This window comes from Euprymna scolopes, chromosome 12 (assembly GCF_053919585.1).
Source record: "Euprymna scolopes isolate OS-2025 chromosome 12, ASM5391958v1, whole genome shotgun sequence".
NCBI classification, from domain to species: domain Eukaryota; kingdom Metazoa; phylum Mollusca; class Cephalopoda; order Sepiida; family Sepiolidae; genus Euprymna; species Euprymna scolopes.
The window spans coordinates 81,461,337-81,484,732 of record NC_136493.1 but is presented as its reverse complement, the minus strand read 5'-3'; the positions used below and the strand labels follow the sequence as shown (position 1 = coordinate 81,484,732).

At 33.9% G+C, this 23,396-nt stretch overlaps 1 protein-coding gene across 1 annotated transcript in view; it reads right to left on the bottom strand.

Annotated features, from left to right (window-relative positions):
• LOC145291377 (uncharacterized) overlaps positions 1 to 23,396 on the bottom strand; it is a 176,064-nt gene that overhangs the window by 98,992 nt on the left and 53,676 nt on the right. The window contains exon 3 of the mRNA XM_080137165.1: positions 11,481 to 11,554. Coding sequence (XP_079993291.1) covers positions 11,481 to 11,554 — 74 coding nt within the window. The remainder of the gene's footprint in view (positions 1 to 11,480; positions 11,555 to 23,396) is intronic.

The following is a 23,396-nucleotide window of genomic DNA, read 5'->3' as shown; positions in this document are numbered from 1 at the left end:
GGATATTATGTGCAGCAAATTAATAATACCAAAACGGTTTTTCCTCAATATGGAAGAACTTCTCGAAATTATTATCAGCATTTCCAAATAAAAGTCACTTCGACATATAAAAACGTTACCAACAAAAAGGTGAAAAGCTAAAAAAAAAAAGAAGAAAAAAAGAGATAAAAGACTTGATGAGAAGCAAAGAACATTTTCATTTGGAAAAGAAACTTAGAGCAGAAATAAGTTCACAACTGTCTGCTGCTAAGATTATGCTTTCAGCTACAAAGAAATGTTCTTTGTGAGTAACAAAGTACGAAAGGGAGAAAAATAGAAGGAAAGACGGGTGAGTAAGCTTTTTTTCTTTTTTTTTTTTACTACTAACTCTGTGTGTGTGTGTGTGTGTGTGTGTGTGTGTGTGTGTGTGTGTGTGTGTGTGTGCGCGCGTGCGCGCGCGCACGGAATAGTTACAAAACACCCTCCCCACCCAATTTTAAGAATGGGTCTTTAAATAATGTTATTATTTCAGCGCGGTAACATAGATTCACAAGAACCGTAATTCTTTTTTTAAACAAAGCATTCGGGTAAATGTAAGAAAAAAAATGATTTTTTTTTACTTTTATGAATGTATACCATATAATTTTTTTTTTAAATTGTTTATTTTTATATTTTGATGTTAAATAGCCCCCCAAAATTTATTTAAAACTAGGCATATTTTGAAAATTGTGATACAATAAACATATTTGAAAACAAAGAAAAACAATAAAACAATAAAATTTTAATTTTTTTGTTCCATTAAATAAAGTAGTTAAAAACATTTTTTTGTTTAACACAAAAAATAGTCGCACTTCTCTTTTCTTACAATTACCGTCCCAAATTAGTGTGTGAAAACAAGAAAACAATCTTTTAGTAAAATAGTTATTTCCCTTGAACGAATCAATAATTCTTTCGCATTACAAGATTTCTTTAATAAAAATTATTTTTCTTTTGTAATGTTTTTATTTTGAGGGTTACAATCAAGACCCGTCCGTCTTTGTTTACAATATTCGTCAGCTGATATTTGTGTTTGACGATTAATGCCTGGAAAAGTGGCTTTACCAGTGTTAAATATGCAAAATGAACTTAGTTGTTTTCCAGAATACCAGAATATTTCAAACACAAATATTGTGATAGTATGTAACCGTTACCTCCCCTTAGAGAACCCTCTATTAAAGAGAGTTAAGATATGCAACCCCTTCGATTCGGGCGGGTTTACCAAAAATAAAAATGGATGTCATATCATGACTCCTTGACTATATCAAGCGTCTGGCTTTTCTTCCTTTTGAGCAATGAAAGAAGATTACATGGTGGCAGCGGTGATTCCTTCTGTTTCTAACCTTCTGAACTAAAACTAAACAGATGGGATGTGTTAAATATATACGGGCGATATTTCAAAGCACAATATAAAACGGTACACGACATACCACATGGTGAAACAATACACACGATGGCATATTACAAACCATGAGTAAACATTGTTTTCATCGAACATATCTGTCAAATATAAAACTCTTATCAGAAGATAAAATATACTTTACGCCGGGGATAAAATATATGCAAATATATAATAATAATAAATATTAGGTTGGTGCAAAAATGTCGTTTTTTTTTTTGACGTTCAACTTAAAAAGATCATAACTCCTTTCATAATAAACTTTATTAATTGAAATAAGAACCATTGGAATCGATACAGTTTTGCCAACGAGGAACAATTTTCTTTATCCCATTAGCATAGAACTCCAGAGTTCTGAAAGCAAAATTATTGAAGGCCAATTCGGTATCAACTCGGCTTTTGAAGCATTTTTTGCGCAGGAAGTTTTTGAGAGGCTTGAAAAAGTGATAATCAATGGGCGAGAGGACCGGTGAATATGGTAGATGAGGCAGTCTCCAATTCGTTCAACTTCTGCAGGGTTAGTTGAGCAACATGCGGGCGAGCATTGTCACGGAGGAGAATTGGTCCCTTCATATTGGCCAATCTCGGCCACGTACGTTGGAGCTTCTGGTGCATTTCATCAATTTGTCGGCAATACTTCTCTGCCATAATGGTTTCTCCCAGATTCAAGAAGCTGAACAACCGCAGACAACCAAACAGTCACCATAACTTTTTTTTTTTTTTTTAGTGCAATTTCGGCTTTGGGAAGTGTTGTGAACTGTCTTTAAGAATCCACTTCTCATCACACGTCACAATTTGCTTGAGAAATGGGTCATTTTTCTTGCACAGAAGGAGTGTAGAAGCGTGGCTTCCGTAATATGATGGCCTAGCAACGACTATAATTTAGTCTGGTGACGTCATGAACATCGGTCTGTTGAAATTTGGTCACATGTCTCATGACTAAACCGGAAGTTTGTTTAAAGTTTTGGAGGCTTAAATAAATTTAAACATGCCGTCAAAATGCCGAGGTAACTACGAAAATGGACCAAAAGTTACCGTGTTTTCATTTCCCCCAAAAAAAGAAATAATTTACCAGTGGATTAATGCAATAAAAAGAAAGGATTTTACTCCATCTAGATATAGCAGAGTAAGTGTTAAAATGTTTGAAATATTTAAAAAGAAAAAAAAGTGCCTTTTTTTATTTTTATTTATTTATTTTTTTAGACCATATTTTAAAATAAAAATGAAAGTATTTATATAAAAATGAATTTTACATGTAATTTAAGTTATGTGCTGAAATAATAAATTATTATTTAGAAACTTATTTAAAATGGGGAGTATGGTGAAAATATTATGTACTTTCACCTAACAATTTAATAAAAGCGATATCGTAAAAACGGAATTCTAAATGAGAAAAATCATTTATCTTTTTAGTTCAACTATTTTACTGTGCAATATTTATATCAACGTGAAATAGATTAAACTTTTTTTTTAAGTTTATGACCGTTTTTGTTATCCCAAAAGCTTATTAATAATTATTTGTGGTAAATGTTGTGGCCCTGTAGGTGTCAAAATTTTGGAGAATTTTGGAGAATATACTTCCAAAATAAACTATTAAAATTGTTTAAAGAAATAATAGAAATATTATTTTTTATTTAAAAAAAAGTGTTTACAAAATGCTGGCAATAAAAAAATAATATTTCTATTATGTTTTAAATAATTTTAAGAGTTTATTTTGGAAGTATATTCCATAAAGCAAATAAACAACCCACTTTAAATGGAGAAATTACGAGTTTTGTATATGTTATTCGCAGTTTTGTGTTAGGGTTGTCAAAAATTCCCCCAAAATTCTGATACTGCTAGTGGCGCTGTAAACGAAAATAATGTTTAAAATTACGGCAAACGAGTATAGTTTCCAAGATATGAAGAAATGTTAGTTTTTAAAAATGGGGGATCACTTTTCCATAAAAATTTAACATAAAATGAGCACCCACTTTATGGCCATCGTTTTTCTTTTAGGGCGTTTTCTGTTTAACAAATAAAAGCGAAGACAAATGAGTATGGTCACCTTTATGTGGGGGGTTGGGAGTCAACGTACAATGAGCACCCCCTTTCAAAAAGTCTAAACAGAATTTTTGTCGGGGAGAGGGGTCAACTCTAGGTGCTCATTTTACGTTTAGTTGTGTTTATTCCTACATCAAAGAGGCACTTCACCTTGTTTGAGGCGAAAATGTAATTTAAACAAAAATTGCTCGTTGCCCATGTAAAAAAAAAAAAAAAAATTGGCCATAAAGTTGGTGGTCGTTTTAGGTTAAATTACTCCCCCCCCCCTTTATTTTTAACTAACATCTCTTTATATCTTGGAAACTACTAGTTTGTCGTAATTTTAAACGTTATTTTCGTTTTCAGCGCCCCCGAAAACCTATAAAAGTGGTAATTTAAAAGTATTGAGGGTGGACTAATTCTCCACATTTACCTTATTTTTTTATTTTATCGTTGTTTGTCATGTAATTTTCTTTTTTTTTTTTTGTATTAAGTCAAACATGGTACGATTTTCTTTTAAATTATTTCTTTAGGTATGTGAACTTCATTTTCGACCTGAAGACATACAGCGAGAGGCATCAGCATTTGATGAAAGGACTCGAAAGGCAATTAGTGTTAAATTTAAAAAAATCCCTATCTTAAGGATGGTGCTATTCCTCGAATATCGCCAAACTGTCCCTCCTATTTATCGTCATCAACCACTTTTAGAGAGTCTCCTAACGCAAAGAAAATGCGTTTAGAAAAGTCTGCTCTTAAGGGTGCATTATTTGAAAGTGTTGCTGACGAGTTAGAGTTACGGAAACGTAAAACTTTCCATAATATTGATGATTTAGGAAAAAAATTAACGTTTATAGATAAAAATTATTGGACTTCTATTAGGCAAGACAATACCATCATTATATGCCATATAAAGAGATGCCCATGCCCAAAACTAAAAATGTCTGTGGTGATTGAACCGGACTTGTCCGTTAGAGTATTCTGTAGTGATGTGGAAATGAGTGCTATAGGGGAGTATAGAATTCCTAAACATGTAACAGAGGAAAATACTCTGCAGATTTTGATGGAAAACATGAAAAAAATGGACATCGAAGAACAGGAAATGAAAACTTCTAATAAAGTTCTTTATTAAAATTAATCTTATCATTTTTGCTATTAGTGCAAGATGAATCATTTAAATATTTTAATGCCATTAAGTTCATATATGAACAAATTAACATAATGACAATGAATAAGGTTAATTATTCGAGTGAAATGATGGTATTTTCTTCCTTATTATATAATTGTTCCTCTGGGGGGTACAGACTGTTAAGAGACACTAAAAATGTACTTTTACCATGCTATTCAACCATTCGAAGATTAACCTTATCAACTTCTATGAATCCTGTCATTGAACAACACGATAATAATTTTCTCATGTATATTAAAAGTAAGTTCAAGTTACTAATGCAGAATCACATTACAGTATCTTTACTTGTTGATGAAATACATCTCAAACCTTATCTTGATTATAAAGGTGGTAATATTGTTGGCTTAGCTAACAACAACAATGAACCTGCCACAAGTGCATTTGCTTTTATGCTTAGCAGTGTATTCTTACAATATAAGGATGTTGTGCATGTTATGCCAACTAAATGTCTTCTAGCTGAGAACTTATTTGACATGATAAAACGTGTAATAATTGGTTTAGAAAATATAGGGTTTAAGGTATTATCTGTTATAACAGATAATAATGCAATAAATAAAAAAGCTATGTCTTTCTTTTGTAGCCCATCAAAGCTTTCAATTGTATATCCCCATCCAGTTAGAACGTCTATCCCTCTTTTTTTCTTATTCGACTCAGTGCATGTATTAAAATGCATTAGAAACAATTGGCTTGGCCACAAAGATGAACGTAAATGCATGATGTTCCCAAAGTTTTGTTATAATGGAAATCATGAATTAGATAACAACCAAAGTGCTCCATTTTCTAGTTTACATAAACTTTATGCTTTAGAATCTCAATCACTTGTGAAATATTGCTATAAGTTGACTTCAAAAGCTCTTTCTCTGACTACTTTTGAAAGGCAAAATGTTAATTTGGTTTTGCAAATTTTCAACAAATATACTATTCAAGGTTTGTTAACCTTAGGAAAACAGGAATGCTTGCCAAATTATGCAGAAATCGCAGAATACATTCCAATATTTTATATTTGGTGGACAATACTGAATGTGAAAACACCATATAAAGGTTGTCGACTTCGTAATAAATATGCTAATCTACTTACATTAAGTAGTAATAATTATAGTTTCCTAAATGTGTGCTGTGACTGGTTAGAAACTTGGAATAGCATTCCTGGAAAAACTGGTAAGTTAACAGAGGAAAAATATACTGCTTTACACCATACTACTTATGCAATTTTAGAATTGACTAAATATTGTATAAATGTACTGAACATGGTGTATATATTACCAGAAAATTTTCAGACGGATAACCTTGAGGCAAGGTTTGGCCAGTATCGACAACTTAGTGGAGATCAGTATAATATATCGATACGTCAGGTGTATGAATGTGAAAAAAAACTCAGAATGTTGTCAGTTTTAAAATTGAGCTTACCAATTAATAATCGAACTATTGAATTTAAAAATTTAAAAGAAACTAACTGGGATGAAATGACAAGAGAGCAAGAGTTACATGTTTATAAATTTAACATAGATGTAACAGAAAATGATGTTAATCAATGCAAGGAAGTACTTCCTGTTATATTATACTTAGAAGGTTATTGCTGTCATATAGTTTTCAAAAAACTGAAATGCAATAGCTGCAAAAATTTAATATCCGGGAGAAAGGCTGTTGAAGAAATAGCTGAATTATACAGCTACTTTCAGGGTATTAACAGAGGTTCTCTACTATACCCAAATGATATAACTAATAATTTTGTCTTATATAATTATATAGTTATAAACAAACTTACAAAATGCGATTTTTACATTCAATTCATCAGAGAAAATTAGCCATGTACATAACTTTAAATATTTTGGCTGATCAAAATCGATGATTTCATGTTGACTCTTGTGATGAGGGTCACACTATTCAGCAAATTGAAAAAATGCTGATATGGAGTTCATCGAATTCCCTTATAAACAATTTTTGTCGCAAAGAGAATGACAATATTAGTAAAAAGAAATATCAGAAAAAGAAAAATTCAAACTTTTAATTAAATTCTACAACAGACTTTTGAAAAGTTGTAATATTCAATGTTTGAAATATTTCTGCCTTAGTAACTTTGTTTATACTAACATTTGTTTGAATTTAATTTTTAACTTATTGTTTGTTGTTCAGTTAAACTAATTGTTCGTTATTCAGTTAAACTAATTTATTGTTCGTTATTCAGTTAAACCAATTTATTGTTCGTTATTCAGTTAAACTAATTTATTGTTCATATTTCAGTTAAACTAATTTATCGTTTGTTTTTCAGTTTTGATTTTTAAAATATTGTTGTTTTTTTATTTAAAAAATATTTATTGTTCATTTTTATTTATTTCTATTGAATAACCTTTAGTTTCATACAAATTAAATCGTATTCCTTTTCTTTTTAAACTTTTTAACAACTTTTCTCCCTTTCAATTCGTTTATTATTATTAATATTTTTATTATTAATATTGGATGAGTTTCAGTACAAAGTATCATGTTTATCTTTTTTAATCCAATTTTGAAGTTTTCTAACGCTTTCTGTAAAAAATATCTGTTCATTATCGACAGTCTGTGTTCCACTTATCTTGCTTGCTAGGACCTATGGCGATGACGTCATTTTTCAGCTGACAGGCCATCTATGACGATGGTCACGGTAGAAGACACCTCAAAATGGTGGTTTCTTTGAATATTCTTCAATTCATGCAGCACCCATTTATCCAACTTTTTTTTACTTCCCTATGTGTTTTAAATGGCGAAAGATTGTTGAGTGGTCAACCTCGAGTTCAACTGCAGCTCTTTGTATGGTTTTGCGAGGATTGGCTTCAATTAAGGCTTTCAAATATTCGTTATCAACTGCAGTCGGCCGGCTGCGACCGTCTTCACATTCGAGGCTCTCGTCACCATTGTGAAATTTCTTGAACCACCGTTGTACCACACATTCATTAGTTGTTCCTTGGCCAAATTCATCATTGATATCACGAGTTGTCTCGGCAGCTTTTCAGCTTAGTTTGAACTGGAACAAGAAAATCAGGCAGATTTGAATTTTTCCATGCTGTCAAAAGGCCTGCAAAAAAAAATGAAGAGATAGAGAATGGTAACAAATAACACGTTTCGATAGAGCAAAAACGCGCGTCAAAATTATATATAACATAGCTATATATATCAATAAATTAATTAAGAAATCATATACAAAAGTAATATGTGAGAAAACGATATTGTTTTTGCACCAGCCTAATAAATTTACATACAGATAGTTTTCTACTGAAAACAAATATACTTGTACGTTTTTTCTTTTGTATTTAAATAAATGAATAAATAAATAAATAAATAATAATAATAATAATAATTTTTTTTTAATGTGTGAATTAAATATTTTTTGTCACACAAATGAGCAGAGAACCAAGGTTGTACATGGTACAGACCCTTTCTGGAAAAACTCTTTGTTGAAATGGATAGCACCTTAGGGTAGACACCTCTGGAATCACATCATGTCCGGAGGTACACTCAACTGAAATTCCTCAGGAGCCTACCAAAGACTGTTCGACCAATATAGACAAACAGCACACAAAAGCATATCACCTTTTAATTAAAAACCCTGTGGAGTACCAGACACAGACACCTACAACAATCTTACAACAGTTCAAACCACCAGGTCTAAACTTGTCATTAGAGCCCCTAAAAGATTTAGAGGTGGGACAGTTGCTAATTGATTTTTTATTTTGTCTCATCGTTTCAAAAAATGTTCCTTTTCCTATCTTTTCTTCTAATCATTGAAAGAAGGCTCCCCTTAGAGAACTCTTTATTCAAGAGAGTTAAATTTACCAAAAATAAATATCCTTGACTATACCAAGCGTCTTGTTCTGCTTCCTTCTTAACAATGAAAGAATATTACAAATATCATCTGACGAAAATGAAAACAAAGACGGACGGAACTTGATTTGAACCATTTTTATTTTTAAATAGTCGTACTTTTCTTACAATTCCTCCAAGTTGCGTTGGTTTTAACGTCCTAAATTTTTGTATGAAAATAATGAACGAATCTCTCAGTAAAATGGAGTTAATTCCCTCCACACAATGACAAATTCTCAGAAAGCACCATTTCAGATATATATTGGCTATAAGATTACAAAACGATAAGCAACACTACCAAAAGTGACGACAAAGATTGCAAAGTTGAATAATTTCACTTTGAAAAAATTATTGCCGCTTACAATAAGTATTATAAATCCGTTATATTATATACTACATTTTACGCTTTTGTAATCATCATTATTGGTTCATGGAAAATAACTATTTTATTAAGTGATTACTTCAAATTTTCAAACGAGAATTTGGGACGCTAATTGCAGTGTTATCTTTTTTTATTAAGATCATATCACGTCAGCTGATATTTTACCGTATCACGTCAGGGGGTGGGATTTTGCTGCTTGTCAGATTGATGAGTGCCCGGAATCGCTTAATAACATAGTTACTTACCATGAACCAATAATGACGATTGCAAAAGCACTCGTTTATGTTACCGATGCGCTGCATTCAAAATTAAGATAGGAAGTTAATTAGATATAACGAGAATCCAGGGGAGAATATGTTACCTTATTCCTTAGCAAAACCTTAATATGTATCCCCGATGTGCCCGCCCGATGCCTCCGTTCAGTCTTGAAAGACAAAGGATATCCTCTGTAGAGGCAGTTGCACATGTAATTGTGAGGCAAGGGTTGCGCAATCTCCAACCACACCTCTCCTGAATTGGCCCTGTTTGAGTCCAGTGGCAAGGAGAAGTCCAGGACGACTGGAAACAATGCCGAGATAAGTGGAGAGCACATACAGCACCTGGAAGTCTCAAACGGTCACCCATTTAATACTGGCCAGGCTCATCATTGCTTAACTTTGGTGATCTGACGAGAACCGGCGTGTCAAATGTGATTATGCCGTATTAATATGTAGCATAATATAAAAATAATGGAGATTCTGAGTTATTTCCCTCGAATCATTTAGATTCATAAGTTATCTCCCTTAATGTTTTGGATTCTAGGGAGATAGCATCCAATTGGAAATAGTATTTAAATAGAATTTGGAATCGTGTCTAACAGGGAATTGTGGGGGGTTGAGTAGCGAGATATCTGTTCATATTACATTTAAACTTCTGCATGATAGTACAGTCAGGGAAGCATGAAACGAGAAGGGGTGGGATTTTGCTACTTGTCAGATTAGTTGAAGGGATACAAGTGCTATGAGTTCATCAGAGCACATTCCATTAAAGTACTTGTAAAACAGGGATAGAGATGCAATATTGCAGCGATAGGACAGCGGTTGAGCTTGGATGATAGTGCAGGACATATCAGATTTGAGACTATTTTTTGGACCTTGTCTAAGAATGAAAGACTAGTAGTTGATGCACCAGATCAGATGTGGCAACAATACTCCACGCTTGGGTGAATGGCGGTTTTGTAGAGGTGCAGGATACTCTTAGGTGTGAGTAATGGTGTGGGTATATTAATATATGTTTCTTGCATTCATAGTAGGGATAGTTGTTGAGTTACACATATGTGTTTTAAGTTGAGTACATACCATTAAGTAAACTTATTTTTAACAGCAACGAAAGTTTACAGGAAATTTTTTTTTAATTGTCTTTGATAAATGAAGGTTTTAAACTGGTATTACATACTGGTTATATTTTAAGGGATGACGTATGTATTTGTTGTTCGTCTTAGAGAATCTTAGAGTGTTCATGTTGTGAGATAGACAGGTCTTATATATAAAGTGATAGGGTAGTGTTAATACAGGAGAGCCGACGGCATGTAATACACAATGAGAGGAGATTTGATATATAGGTAGATAGACCGAGAGATAGTGCGTTTGACATTTATACTGTTGACAGTTCTGTGAATGGGAGTGTTTCTATAACATTGACACATATATTTCTTTACCTATTTTTGAGATGATGATTTTCACAAAGTTCTTATAATATAAATTGACAATATCTTTTTTGTTGAATAACATAACACGAAGACGCAGATACAAAAAGATGAAGTTGTTTGTTTATTCCATTTCGATCGGTCAATGGCTTTGCATCAAGGATTTCAAATCTTTACATGATTCTTTCTTCTCCCCTTCGCTTCCAAGGTTCCATGTCAGCTATGTCTCTAACTCTTCTCTTCTCCCCTGACTGACTGACTCTGACTGACCCTTTGCCAAGCTCCAACTATATTGAAAACTCATGACGTCATTGCATGACCAACACGTGCATATCAGACACGTGGCCTGACATGCATTGTTCCTTATGTGTCTACAAAGCCGACTCTCTAACCTAATTTTTGATTTACCCACTTTACAAACATTTTCCATTGTCCGTTTTTAAGTTCCTTATTTTAATTTCATTTACTTAACAGAAACAAAAATATATCATTACATTCCTTTTTCAATAAACAGATATCTAACTATTTTATGTGAACTAAACAATGGTAATTCTACATTCCATTTTCAATAACATTTCTGTACTATTTATTTTAACTTATGATCGGAATTCTCAATTCCAAATCTAGCTTCGCAAGTTCGAATCCTCGGCTATCCCATCTCATATTTACTCACTTACAAGAACAGGTGGATGTTCTTTAACACTGGAAGTTTTTTTTTATTGACATCATCATCATCATCAGTTTAACATTCGTTTTACATACTGGCAGGTGTTGGATGTGGTTATAGAAGTATTATTGTACATTTAATTATTCAACTAATTATTCAAATTTCAATACTTTAAGAGATAATTATATTTGTCCTCTAGTTTTTCAGGTTTATTCATGAATACACATGTACTGGATATTTTTCAGTCTCGTATAGCATTAATACATAGACATGCATGCATAAAACACTTACCTGAACGATGAAAGCAGTCATAAACACAATAAGAAATGGAAAAAATCCACATTTGTCGAGAGTTAATGGCAATCCTAGAATGAAATTAAACAAAAACATTTTTCAAAAATGAGTCAAAATTAATAATTTTCGTTATGAGTACAATATGTCACTTCATTCGGTGAGAACTGTAATAGACCATTTTTACTGGTTAGAAGTATAATAGAATCGATGGTGAACACATGGAGAGCCGAGGGTCGGGGTTGCAACAAAGTTGCAGCAATGCTCCAAGCTGTAAAAACGTCTTTCAACACTGCATGTGTTACTTGCATATCCTTTATCATTCTCCGTCGAATCATGACTCCACCTTAATCGACCATGTCTCTTACATGATAGATGTAGCACTCTCCTTACATACTAAAACCTAAATACATGTATTTGATAATTTTAATGTCCACAATAGTAATTGGTTTGGCTTCTAGATTTATACAGTCCCTGCACTCATAGTTTTTTATAGCTCATTCTCTTACAGACAGTCATGTTCCTCATTTGCCTCCTAAATAGCAAGCTTCCCTTCTATACCTATTTCTAGCCACAAGCTTACTTTCTATACCTATTTCTAATCACAAGCTTACATTTTAGACATATTCCTGATAACAAGCTTACATGCTAAATCTATTCCTAACCACAAGCTTACCTTCTAGACGTATTTCTAGTCACAAACTTCACTTCTGGACCTATTCCCAATAACAAGCGTCCCTTCTAACTCTATTCCAAACCACAAGCTTACCTTCTAAACGTATTCCTAGCCAAAAGCTTCCCTTCTAAACCTATTCCTAATCACATGATTACCTTCTAGACTTACTCCTAACCAAAAGCTGACCTTCTAAATCTGTTCCTGGAACCAAGCTTACCTTCTAGATCTATTTCTAACAACAAGCTTACCTTTTAAACATATTTCTAGCAAGAAGTTTCTCTTCTAGATTTATTCCTAATCACAAGCTTACCTTCTAAAGCTATTCCCAACCACAACTTACCTTCTAAACATATTCCTGGCCACAAGCTTCCCTTCTAGACTTATTCAGAATCACAAGTTTCCTTCTAGACCTATTATTAACAACAAGATTACCTTCTAAACCTATTCCTAGGCACAAGCTTTCCTTCTAGACCTATTCCTAATCTCCAACTTATGTTCTAGACCTATTTATAATCACAAATTGATATGCTTAACCTATTCCTGGCCACAAACTTACCTTCTAGACCTTTTTCTAGCCACAAGCTTCCCTTCTAGACTTATTGTTAATCACAAGTTTACTTTATTGACCTATTTCTAGCCACAAGCTTCCCTTCTAGACCTATTCTTAACCACAAACTGACTTTTTAGAACTATTCCTAATCACAAGCGTACCTTCTAGACCTATTCTTAACCACAAACTAATCTGATAGACGTATTCTGACCATGTTCCTTTTCTAGACCTATTCCTAAACACAAGATTACCTGCTAGACCAATTTCTATTGACAATCTTACCTCCTATATATATTTCTAGCCCCAAGTTTCCCTTTTAGACCAATTTCTAACCACAAGTTGGCCTTCTAGACCTATTCTTAATTAAAACCTTACCTTCTAGACCTATTTTAACCACAAGCTGATCTCCTAGACCTAGACCTAACAACAGGCTGACTCTCTAGACCTATGCCTGGTCACAAGCTTACCTTCTAAACCTATTCCTAATCACAAACTAAACTTCTAGACCTATTCCTGGTCACAAACGTACCTCTTAGATCTATTCACAACCACAAGTTTATCTTCTAGACCTATTTCTTACCACAAGCTTTCCTTCTAGACCTATACCTAACCACAGGCTTACCTTCTAGACCTATTTCTAACAATTAGCTGATTTTCTAGACATATTCCTGGCCACAAGCTTATATTCTAGACTTATTCCTGACCACAAGTTTACCTTTCCGACTTTTTTGAGCAACAAGCTTACCTTCTAGACCTATTCCTAACCACAAGCTTACATTTTAAGCCTTTTTCTAACCATAAGCTTACTTTGTAGGCATATTCTTAGCCACAAGCTTTCCTTCTAGACCTATCCATAATCACAAGCTTCCCTTCTGGACATATTTCTAACTACAAGCTTACTTTGTAAACCTATTCCTGGCAACAAGCTTACCTTCTACACATATTCCTAACTACAACCTTACCTTCTAGGCCTATTCATAATCACAAGCTCTCCATTCTAGACTTATTCCTAACCACAACTTTACCTTCTAGACCTATTCCTTACCACAATCTTACCTTCTAGACCTATTCCTAATCACAAGCTGATCTTCTAGATCTATTTACAGGCACGAGCTTTCCCTCTAGACCTATTCCTAAGCACAAGCTTTCCTTGCAGACATATTTCTAACTACAAATACTGACCTTTTAAACCTATTCTCGGCAACGAGCTTACCTTCTAGACCTATTCTTAACCACGGGTTTATTTTTTAGACCTATTTCTGACTACACGCTTAACTTCTAGACTTATTCCTAGTCACAGGCCTCCCTTCTAGATCTAGATCTAGATCTTAGTAACAAGCTTACCTTCTATATCTATTCCTAGTTGTCACTTAATGAAAGCCTATTTTAACTACATCTTAAGCCGACTTTCAAGATCGCCATGGACATGGAATATGTGCCTACATACAAGGTACCTACCCTTGCGGCAAGGACATCTCCAAATAAAACCTCAAACATGCCTACATGTGCTTTAATTTAGTGCTTACTCACCGCAAAGCATTTATATTTGCCTTCGATACTCTCTACAAGAGTAGATTTTCAGCTATTTAATATCTAGAAATGTCTTTTTAACTATCAAATTATTTCTCTCTGATAGGTTTTTACAAGTAGTCATCAATAGACGGAAAAAGTATCAATACTGGCGTGCCTCATGGATGACCGAACTCTCTTCCTGATTTCCCAAATCACGAGTGTAGGGTAGGGATTCAGCCATTTTCGCCTTTGTAGAATGGGAAGCCCATACTTTTTGTCCCTTCGCCTCCTTCCTGTTCAGTGTCCTTTTACTTGTCATGGTTTATCATCTTCTTCCTTACAGCAGTCCTGACAGGAATGAGGGAAGGGCTCTTTGCCCGGTTTCTCCAGATCGAGTGTAGCCGGCCAGTCAAGTATTGACGTTAAATAGAAAGTTTCAGTTTGTTCTCTTTTAGAGAAATACGTTTTTTTGGAACACTTTTGATTGTTACTAAACTTTCAATGTAATTTCATTCCTCGTTATTTACAAGGTAGAAACTGGGAAATTATTTGTCTCTAGAAAACCATCAGAAGAAACAGATTGTGTTTGTTGGGATATTTTCTGTACAGACAGAATTTATATTTGCCGACCAGTCAGACAAGATGAAGACGAGTATATTATCAGATAATTCGATGTGGTTGTTGTGAGTTTAGAGCGCTAGTGCACATGCGCACCAGATGTTTACAAATAGAACGAAATTGGCGCCTTTTCCCAGCTTAGTCGTTCGTTACCGACCATGTTGTTGTACCTGCTGAATTTTATGTTGAATAAAACCTTTCTAATATCTTAAAAGGTCTTTATTTTTCATTACAATTTATTCAACATAAAATTAAAAATTAACAGCAACAATGGATGATATACTGAGACCTGATAAATTCGCAGGATCGTCAGATACAACCGCTGACGAATGGAATCATTGGTATCGTACCCTCATCAACTGCATCGACTCTCTCACAGTCGCTCATCCTCAAAATCCTCCGAATAAGTTAAGTATTCTGATTAATTTCATCTCACCGAAGGTCTATTCTCTTATATCTCACTGTTGAACATTCGAGAGGGCTATTAGCATCCTTCAAGCAACCTATGTAAAACCGGTAAATTCTGTGTTTGCTCGTCACCTTCTCGCGACTAGGAAACAAAATCAAGGTGAATCTATTGATCAGTTTCTCCTAAAACTAAAGAATCTTTCTAAGGATTGTAAATTTGAAGATGTTACTGCCTCTCAACATGCGGAGCTAGCAATACGTGACGCATTTATCACAGGTCTCACTTCCTCAACTATTAGGCAGAGATTACTTGAAAGTTTTGAAATTAACCTAGATCATGCCGTAGCAACTGCACGAAGTCTAGAAATAGCCCAACATAATGCAGCAGCTTATGACACATCAATTGTAGCAAAGGCATCTATTCATGCAGATGAATCTGAAAATAACTCTAGTTTGGAACTAACTAATGAATGTGCTGCTGTTTCCAGAAATAATCAGGCGACTCACTTCGCCAGATGCCAATTCTGTGGATAAGAAAATCATTCTCGAAATATTTGCCCAGCTCGGAATGCTGACTGCCTTAAATGCGGAAAGAGGGGCCACTTCTCTAAAGTCTGCCGATCTAAAATAAAACAAACAACTTATAATACCAGGACTAGTTCTGCATATATTGCCCTCACTGCGTCATCCCAATGCACTCCATGCACACAATATTTTGTAGTAAATGCAACAATTAATAGTACCTGTTTGAAAGCTATGGTAGACAGTGGAAGCACTCATAACTTTATACGAATGAACATTGTGAGATCACTCGGCCTTAGTATATTACCTTCTAATGATACGGTAAGCATGGCTTCCTCGAATCTCACGAGCAAAACCTTAGGACACTGTGTTGCGTCCATTGCTGTTAATGGACAAATTTACACTAATATGCGTCTATCTATCCTTCTCAACTTGTGTGCTCTAATTATACTAGGACAAGAGTTCATGCAATTGCATAACCGGGTGGAATTCCGTTATAACGGAAAGATACCATCTTTACAGATTTGTAACGTCACTCAGATGAAAATCGAGCCACCATCTCTTTTTGCTAATTTAGCAAAGAATTGTAAACCCATCGCAACAAAAAGCAGAAACTACTCAGCATCGGACTGCGAATTTATCCGGAATGAGATACAAAAATTATTAAAAGAAGGTATCATAATCAAATCGAATTCCCCATGGAGAGCCCAAGTACTAGTAACTAGAAATGAAAAACATAAGCGTCGCATGGTCGTTGACTATTCTGCAACTATAAATCGGTTTACACTTTTGGATGCTTTTCCGCTTCCCAAAATTTCGAATATCATACGCCAACTATCACAGTACAAAATTTTCAATAAGTTGGACCTGAAGTCTGCATATTATCAATGCCCTATACGTAGAGACGAGAGAATTTACACAGCATTTGAAGCTGATGGAGGACTATACGAGTTTTCTAGGTTACCTTTTGGGCTAACGAACTCAGTAGCTGTGTTTCAACGTATTATGCATAATCTGATTCAAGAACATGAACTCCAAGGTACATTTGCCTACATTGATGACATTGTCATCGGAGGAAAAACTAATAAAGAATTAAACGAAAATATGGAAGCTTTTAGAAAGGTTATCAACCGTCTTAACTTGCAACTAAACCATGTAAAATGTGAATATGGTATAACCAAACTAAAGTTTCTAGGGCACTTATTGGAAAATGGAACAATCAGTCCTGATCCAGACAGATTTACACCACTAAAAGAATTACCGATTCCGAACTGCAGTAAGTCACTCAGGCGGGCTCTAGGTCTCTTCTCATACTATTCACCATGGATAGAGAATTTCTCAGATCGGATTTCACCTTTATTAAACATTACGTCCTTTCCTATCACTGAGAAACTCAAAAATCAATTTCAAGCCATGAAAGATGAAATTTGCAAGGCTTCGGTTGCAGCCATTGAGGATGAAGTTCCTTTTACGATAGAAACTGATGCATCTGCGACAGCATTAGCAGCCTGCCTTTCCCAGAATGGACGTCCAGTAGCATATTTTTCCAGAACCCTAACGCAGTCAGAGCGTCGACATTCAGCAGTGGAACATGAATTGGCAGCCATTGTAGAATCTGTGCGTAAATGGCGTGACCTCTTACTCGGTCGACACTTTACCATTATTACTGACCAACAGGCTGCATCATTTATGTTCAACACGCAGACACCAAATCGTATTAAAAACGATAAGCTGCTTCGGTGGAGACTTGAACTTTCAAACTATTCTTATGAGATAGTATATAGACCAGGTTCTCTTAATAACTCTGCAGATACCCTTTCTCGATCATGCTCTGCTTCGCGCTCATTATCACTAAAGGACCTGCACGCAGCACTTTGTCATCCTGGAGTAGCGAGACTATCACTTTGTGAGGCAGAAGAATCTACCATTCTCCATGGAAAATGCTAAGCGCACCTGCGCTGAATGTCAAATATGTGCTGAACTAAAACCAAGGTTCTTCAAACCTCCATCAGGTCGATTAATCCATTCCCGATCCCCCTTTGAACGTCTTTCAATAGATTTCATGGGACCGAAACCATCTACGAATAATCTCAAATACCTACTCGTGATTGTAGATGAATATTCACGCTATCCTTTTGTCTATCCATGTCAGGACATATCAACAAAAACTGTTATAAATTGTCTCCAAAATTTATTTACCTTTTTTGGCTGCCCAGATTCCATCCATAGTGATCGAGGAAGTCAGTTTATTTAATGTGAACTAAAAGAGTTTCTCTGGCAACATGGAGTTGTGATTACCCACTCAACTCCATACCATTAATCGGCAATGGACAATGCGAGAGAGTAAATGGCACAATCTGGAAAACGATCAAACTTGCACTCAAAACCAGGCAATTGGACGAACGTCACTGGCATGAAGTACTCGACATAGCTTTGCACTCTATTCGATCGCTACTTTGTACAGCAACTAACTCAACCCCACACGAGAGAATGTTTAACTTTTCCAGAAGGTCGGGCACCGGATATACCTTACCCGAGTGGCTGCAAGGAGGACCGGCCCTCCTTAGGAAGTTTGTCCACCAACACAAGTCAGATCCCCTAGTGGAACCAGTAGATATAATATCTGCAACTCCCAACTTTGCCAACTTTGCCAGAATTCGTTTCCCTGACGGCCGTCAGTCAACAGTCTCAACAGAAGACCTAACCCCCACTCCTGTCACTGACACCTCCTCTACAAACTTGGAATCTCCTGTCTCCCCTGATCATGGTACATCACCAGATTCTACTACTCCATCAAACATCCGCGAACCAGAGTTGATTGATCAACAGGAAACCCCAAAGAATAATACCTCACCAAATGGAGAGTCTTTCTCTTCAGTCGACAAAACAAAGTGTTTAGAAATAGAAGAGCAGCAGCAACAGTCTGACTTGAAGAAGAGCGTTTTCAAATTTCTTCCAGAAGCTACAAAAAGGGGAAGGAAGATCACCTGCAACCCGAAATAATAAATAAAATGTGGTGGAGAGTGTTGTGAGTTTAGAGCGCTAGTGCGCATGCGCACCAGATGTTTACAAATAGAACGAAATTGGCGCCTTTTCCCAGCTTAGTCGTTTGTTACCGACCATGTTGTTGTACCTGCTGAATTTTATGTTGAATAAAACCTTTCTAATATCTTAAAAGGTCTTTATTTTTCATTACAGTGGTCTCCATGAAAAGGACTTCCCTCTTTGTTCAAGGACCATAAAAGAAGAGACAGTCTTGGAAGATAATTTAACCTGAAGTGGTTAAAGTAGGAACTCCCCTTCGTAGAAGGACATTTTTATTTTAAAAGAAAAACATTAGGACGAGAAGGTCTAAAAAGATTAAGAAGATTAAGAAAACGTCTCTTAGAGAAAAAGATTGAAAGAAGAGAACATTTTAAAAACCTGTTATATGTTTGCGTGTTTCTTGCCTTTCAGGATTGTATGTCAAGTAAGCTGTTTTTATTTTTAATAGGAAAATAGTTTGTTACTATCGTTTTGGCAATAAATTTAACTTTCTCGTTTTAGTTGATAGAGATAATTCTGGAATTCTCTCTCAATTAGAAACCCTTTTTTATTACGTATGTTTCTATTTTTTTTTTTTTGTAACTGCTATTTTAAGGGTAATATGACTCTTACTTTGGATAATAAAAGCAGCGGCATTTTAAATCTTTTTAATAAAACTTGGACTAAATCAATATACTTTTCAGGTCTAGTTTTCTTTTGCTCCTTTTTTTATTTTGCTCCTATTTACGAGATTTTGCTTTATTTTTTCACATTTCTTTTATATATTTGTTATACTATGAAAGGTATTTTTGAAATGATCTAAAAAAAAAAACGTTTAATCTCGCTACTCAACTCAGTGGCGTAGCTAAGGTGGGGGGTGGGGGTCCACCTTGGATGACAGCCAAAGAGGGGTGACAAAATTTTATCCCCCCCACACCAATTTTTTTTCAGCCATGCTAAGTTGCAAAAATAGTCGGAAATAGAATTTATTCATCATATATTATGTAATTTTCAAGTTTTAATTTAAAAAAATCTTTTCGAAAATATTACAATTAATTAATAATTAAAGAATCTTTTTGCCGATGTTTATTGAAAACTCTACACCCTGTATTTTTGAAATTTTTAATAGTACTTTTAAAATCATCTGATGACACTCATTTTATTTTTTTTAACTGTGAAAAAAATTAGAAAGACAGGATTAAGTGGTTATATATAGAAAGGTAAAAGGCATGTTGGTCGCCCACTACTGGACAAGGATAAGCTCAAACACAATCTGACAACAACTTTTCCGTGCCTGGCTTGTGGTCGTATCTGCAAATCACTGGCGGGGCATCATTGTAATATTCCTTGTTTTTATCAAAAAGACTCTCATTCTTAGAAAGGTAGAAAGATGCCTTTATGAGATCGGGATACAATAGAAAAATACTGTATAATAGGACCAATAATCGTAAGAACAACAAACCTAACTGCACAATTTCGTATAACATGGCAATGAGAGCTAGAAAGAAACCAAAGATCAATAAGGGATACGTTGATAATGATCTAAAGAATAGGAACGGAGGGAGTAATAATAACAGCAGAACAGGTAATGACGAGGGGGTACCATAAATAAGAGAAATAGACGCAAGAGACAACTTTGGTTCAATCCACCGTTCAGCGAGCACATCAAAAATAATATACCTAGGGAATTCTACGGAATAATTGAGAAAAACTTCCCTCCGGAGAATAGATTAAGCAAAATAATAGAAACTCGGTAAAATTATCTTTCTCGACGTCAAGCAACTTAACTAACACTATAATCAGCTCCAACAATAGGAAAATCAGCAAAATAAGGAATAATAACGAGTTAGCATCGAATGAAAGTGTCTTAGACAGAAAATGTAATTGCAAAATACCTGGGAATTTTCCGTTGTGTGGGAAATGCCTAACCTCAGAAATAGTGTATAAATGCGAGATAAAAACCGACAATACTAGGAAGATATATCTTGGGGCCATGGGACCCGTGTTTAAGGAAAGATATAGAAACCATGTAGTATCCTTTAAAAAGGAACCAGAGATGGAAACTAATAGAGAAGGTGTTACTGTTAACGATAGCAGCATTAGAAATAAAAAGAGGAATACAACTGCATTAGGGGATTGGGTCAGGGAACTTAAAGAAACAATAAAAATTTTGAATTAAAATGGTCATTAGTGGATAGGGGGAGGAAGTATAGCCCTGGGAAATCAAAAAGGTGCAATCTATGTTTATTGGAAGCCTTTTACATAGTGAATTCTAAAGAAGAAATTTTGAATAAAAGGCTAGATGCTATACAGGGATGTTTTCACAGGAATAGGTTTCTGCTGTCACGCCTTAAATGTAACTGAGGTATTTGACCTTGTATCCGAGAATCCTTATTGTTATAAAAAGTTATTTTATAACAATAAGGATTCTCGGATACAAGGTCAAATTTTAATGTAGAGTTAAATAGCTTGGAAGGATGTAGTCTAAACGATGGATCCAAATCCTGTAAGCAAATATAGTTTCTATTATTCTAAACTGGATAAGAAATATAGATAAAATATAAAGCTCAACAAAGACTGGAAACATTTTTCCATAACCGCGAGCATTTTTTTAGTATTTAGTTGTAGTAGTATTGATGGTGAAATAAGTGGTACCGTTTTCAGTTCAATAAAACAACTAAACAATAAACTAGCAATTATTAAAAAATTAAATTAGTAATTAGTGGATTAGACATTAATTGATATTGTTCTCTGACAACTAAAGCTTGTAGAATCCCTGCTGGTTTATTTACTCTTGTTCTAAATGTTTTTATTCAAAAATGCAAGGGTAGACACCTTTTCATCGGAGTGAAGCACACTTGTAGCTATTGGGTGGTTTTGTTGTCAGAATACTTATTAGAGAATATATATTATTTTATTTTGGTATCCAAGAACACAATACACGAATTGTAATTTTGGTTTTGGAGCCATAAGTAACCCTAGTAGATTATGGATGGATAGCAGATGTAGGTTAAACCCATGGGTAAATAATCAGTTTTAAGATTAAAAATATACTTTAAATTCTTAATTTGTTAAATAAGCTATCATAGCCTTTTCTCTATCTGTTTAATTAAATTAATAAATCATAGACGCTTTTTAGTATTTACTAGACCTGAAACATCAAACAGCCCTAGTTGTCTCCCTTTAACTGTTATAAGTACTTAATTCGATCTTTGTTACACATAATTTTTTAACTAATAATTAACAACGTGATGGATTATCTCATTTCGTAGTTAGTTTTTTTTTTTTCACAACTATCGTGAGCCACATTATAATCTAATGAATGAAAGTGAATAATAAAATATTAAATAGTAAAAAATAGAATAAGATCCTTAACTCGGAATGTTGTATGAGGATTAATAAAGATAAGGTAATGTCATTCTTTATTTTCCTATTTAATAAAATATTAACCCTAAACTGGTCTTAAATCTAAGTAATAAGATAATCGATATTTTGTAAACATTGAAGCCATCAATGGGCGAATACGAAACTAAAAATAACTGTAACGTTATAGCAAGGTTGTTCTGACCATAAATATAAAAATAAAATTAAAAAAAAAAAATTTTTTAAAGGTAATTATGTGAAATAAAGAAATATAGAAATCTAATTTAGGAATTCAATGAATAGTATTATTAAAAGATATTAAATGGCTACGGGTTATTGTGGAAACTTCTTATGACAGGTTTTTAAATAAGGATACGAGAATTAGGTGATATATTAATATTTAAATGGACTTTTGACAAAGGATGCGTCCAGGGTAAATGTTTTCGCATGTTTCCTTTCCTTTCCTTGAAGGGAAATTTCTTTAAACAATGATCTATTGTCAAAGTGTTTTTTATTCAAGAAGTCTGAAGAGAGGCTGGTTATGTGAAAATTTTAAAACGCCATAATGCTTGAAATTGTCCAACCGGTATTGAAACAATTGTAACTTACAATGAAATACACTTTTTGTTGCTATTAATTCCTTTTTTGAAGTCTTGGTTTTGTTAACACAGTATATTAATGCTCAATTATGAAATAGGATGATTTTGTAGCTTACATTTTAAGTCATATCTCTTTGGCTTAAAATTCATTGGTACATGAAAATTTACTGAATTATATGAACCCAGTAAAATTCAGTATGTTACAAACAAGTATATATATATATATATATATATATATATATATATATATATATATATAAATATATATATATATATATGTATAGACTATATATATATGTATAGACTATATATATATGTATAGACTATATATATATGTATAGACTATATATATATGTATAGACTATATATATGTATAGACTATATATATATGTATAGACTATATATATATATGTATAGATTATATATATATATATGTATAGACTATATATATATATGTATAGACTATATATATGTATAGACTATATATATATGTATAGACTATATATATATATGTATAGACTATATATATATGTATAGACATATATATAGTCTATACATATATATATATATAGTCTATACATATATATATGTATAGACTATATATATATATGTATAGACTATATATATATATAGACTATATATAT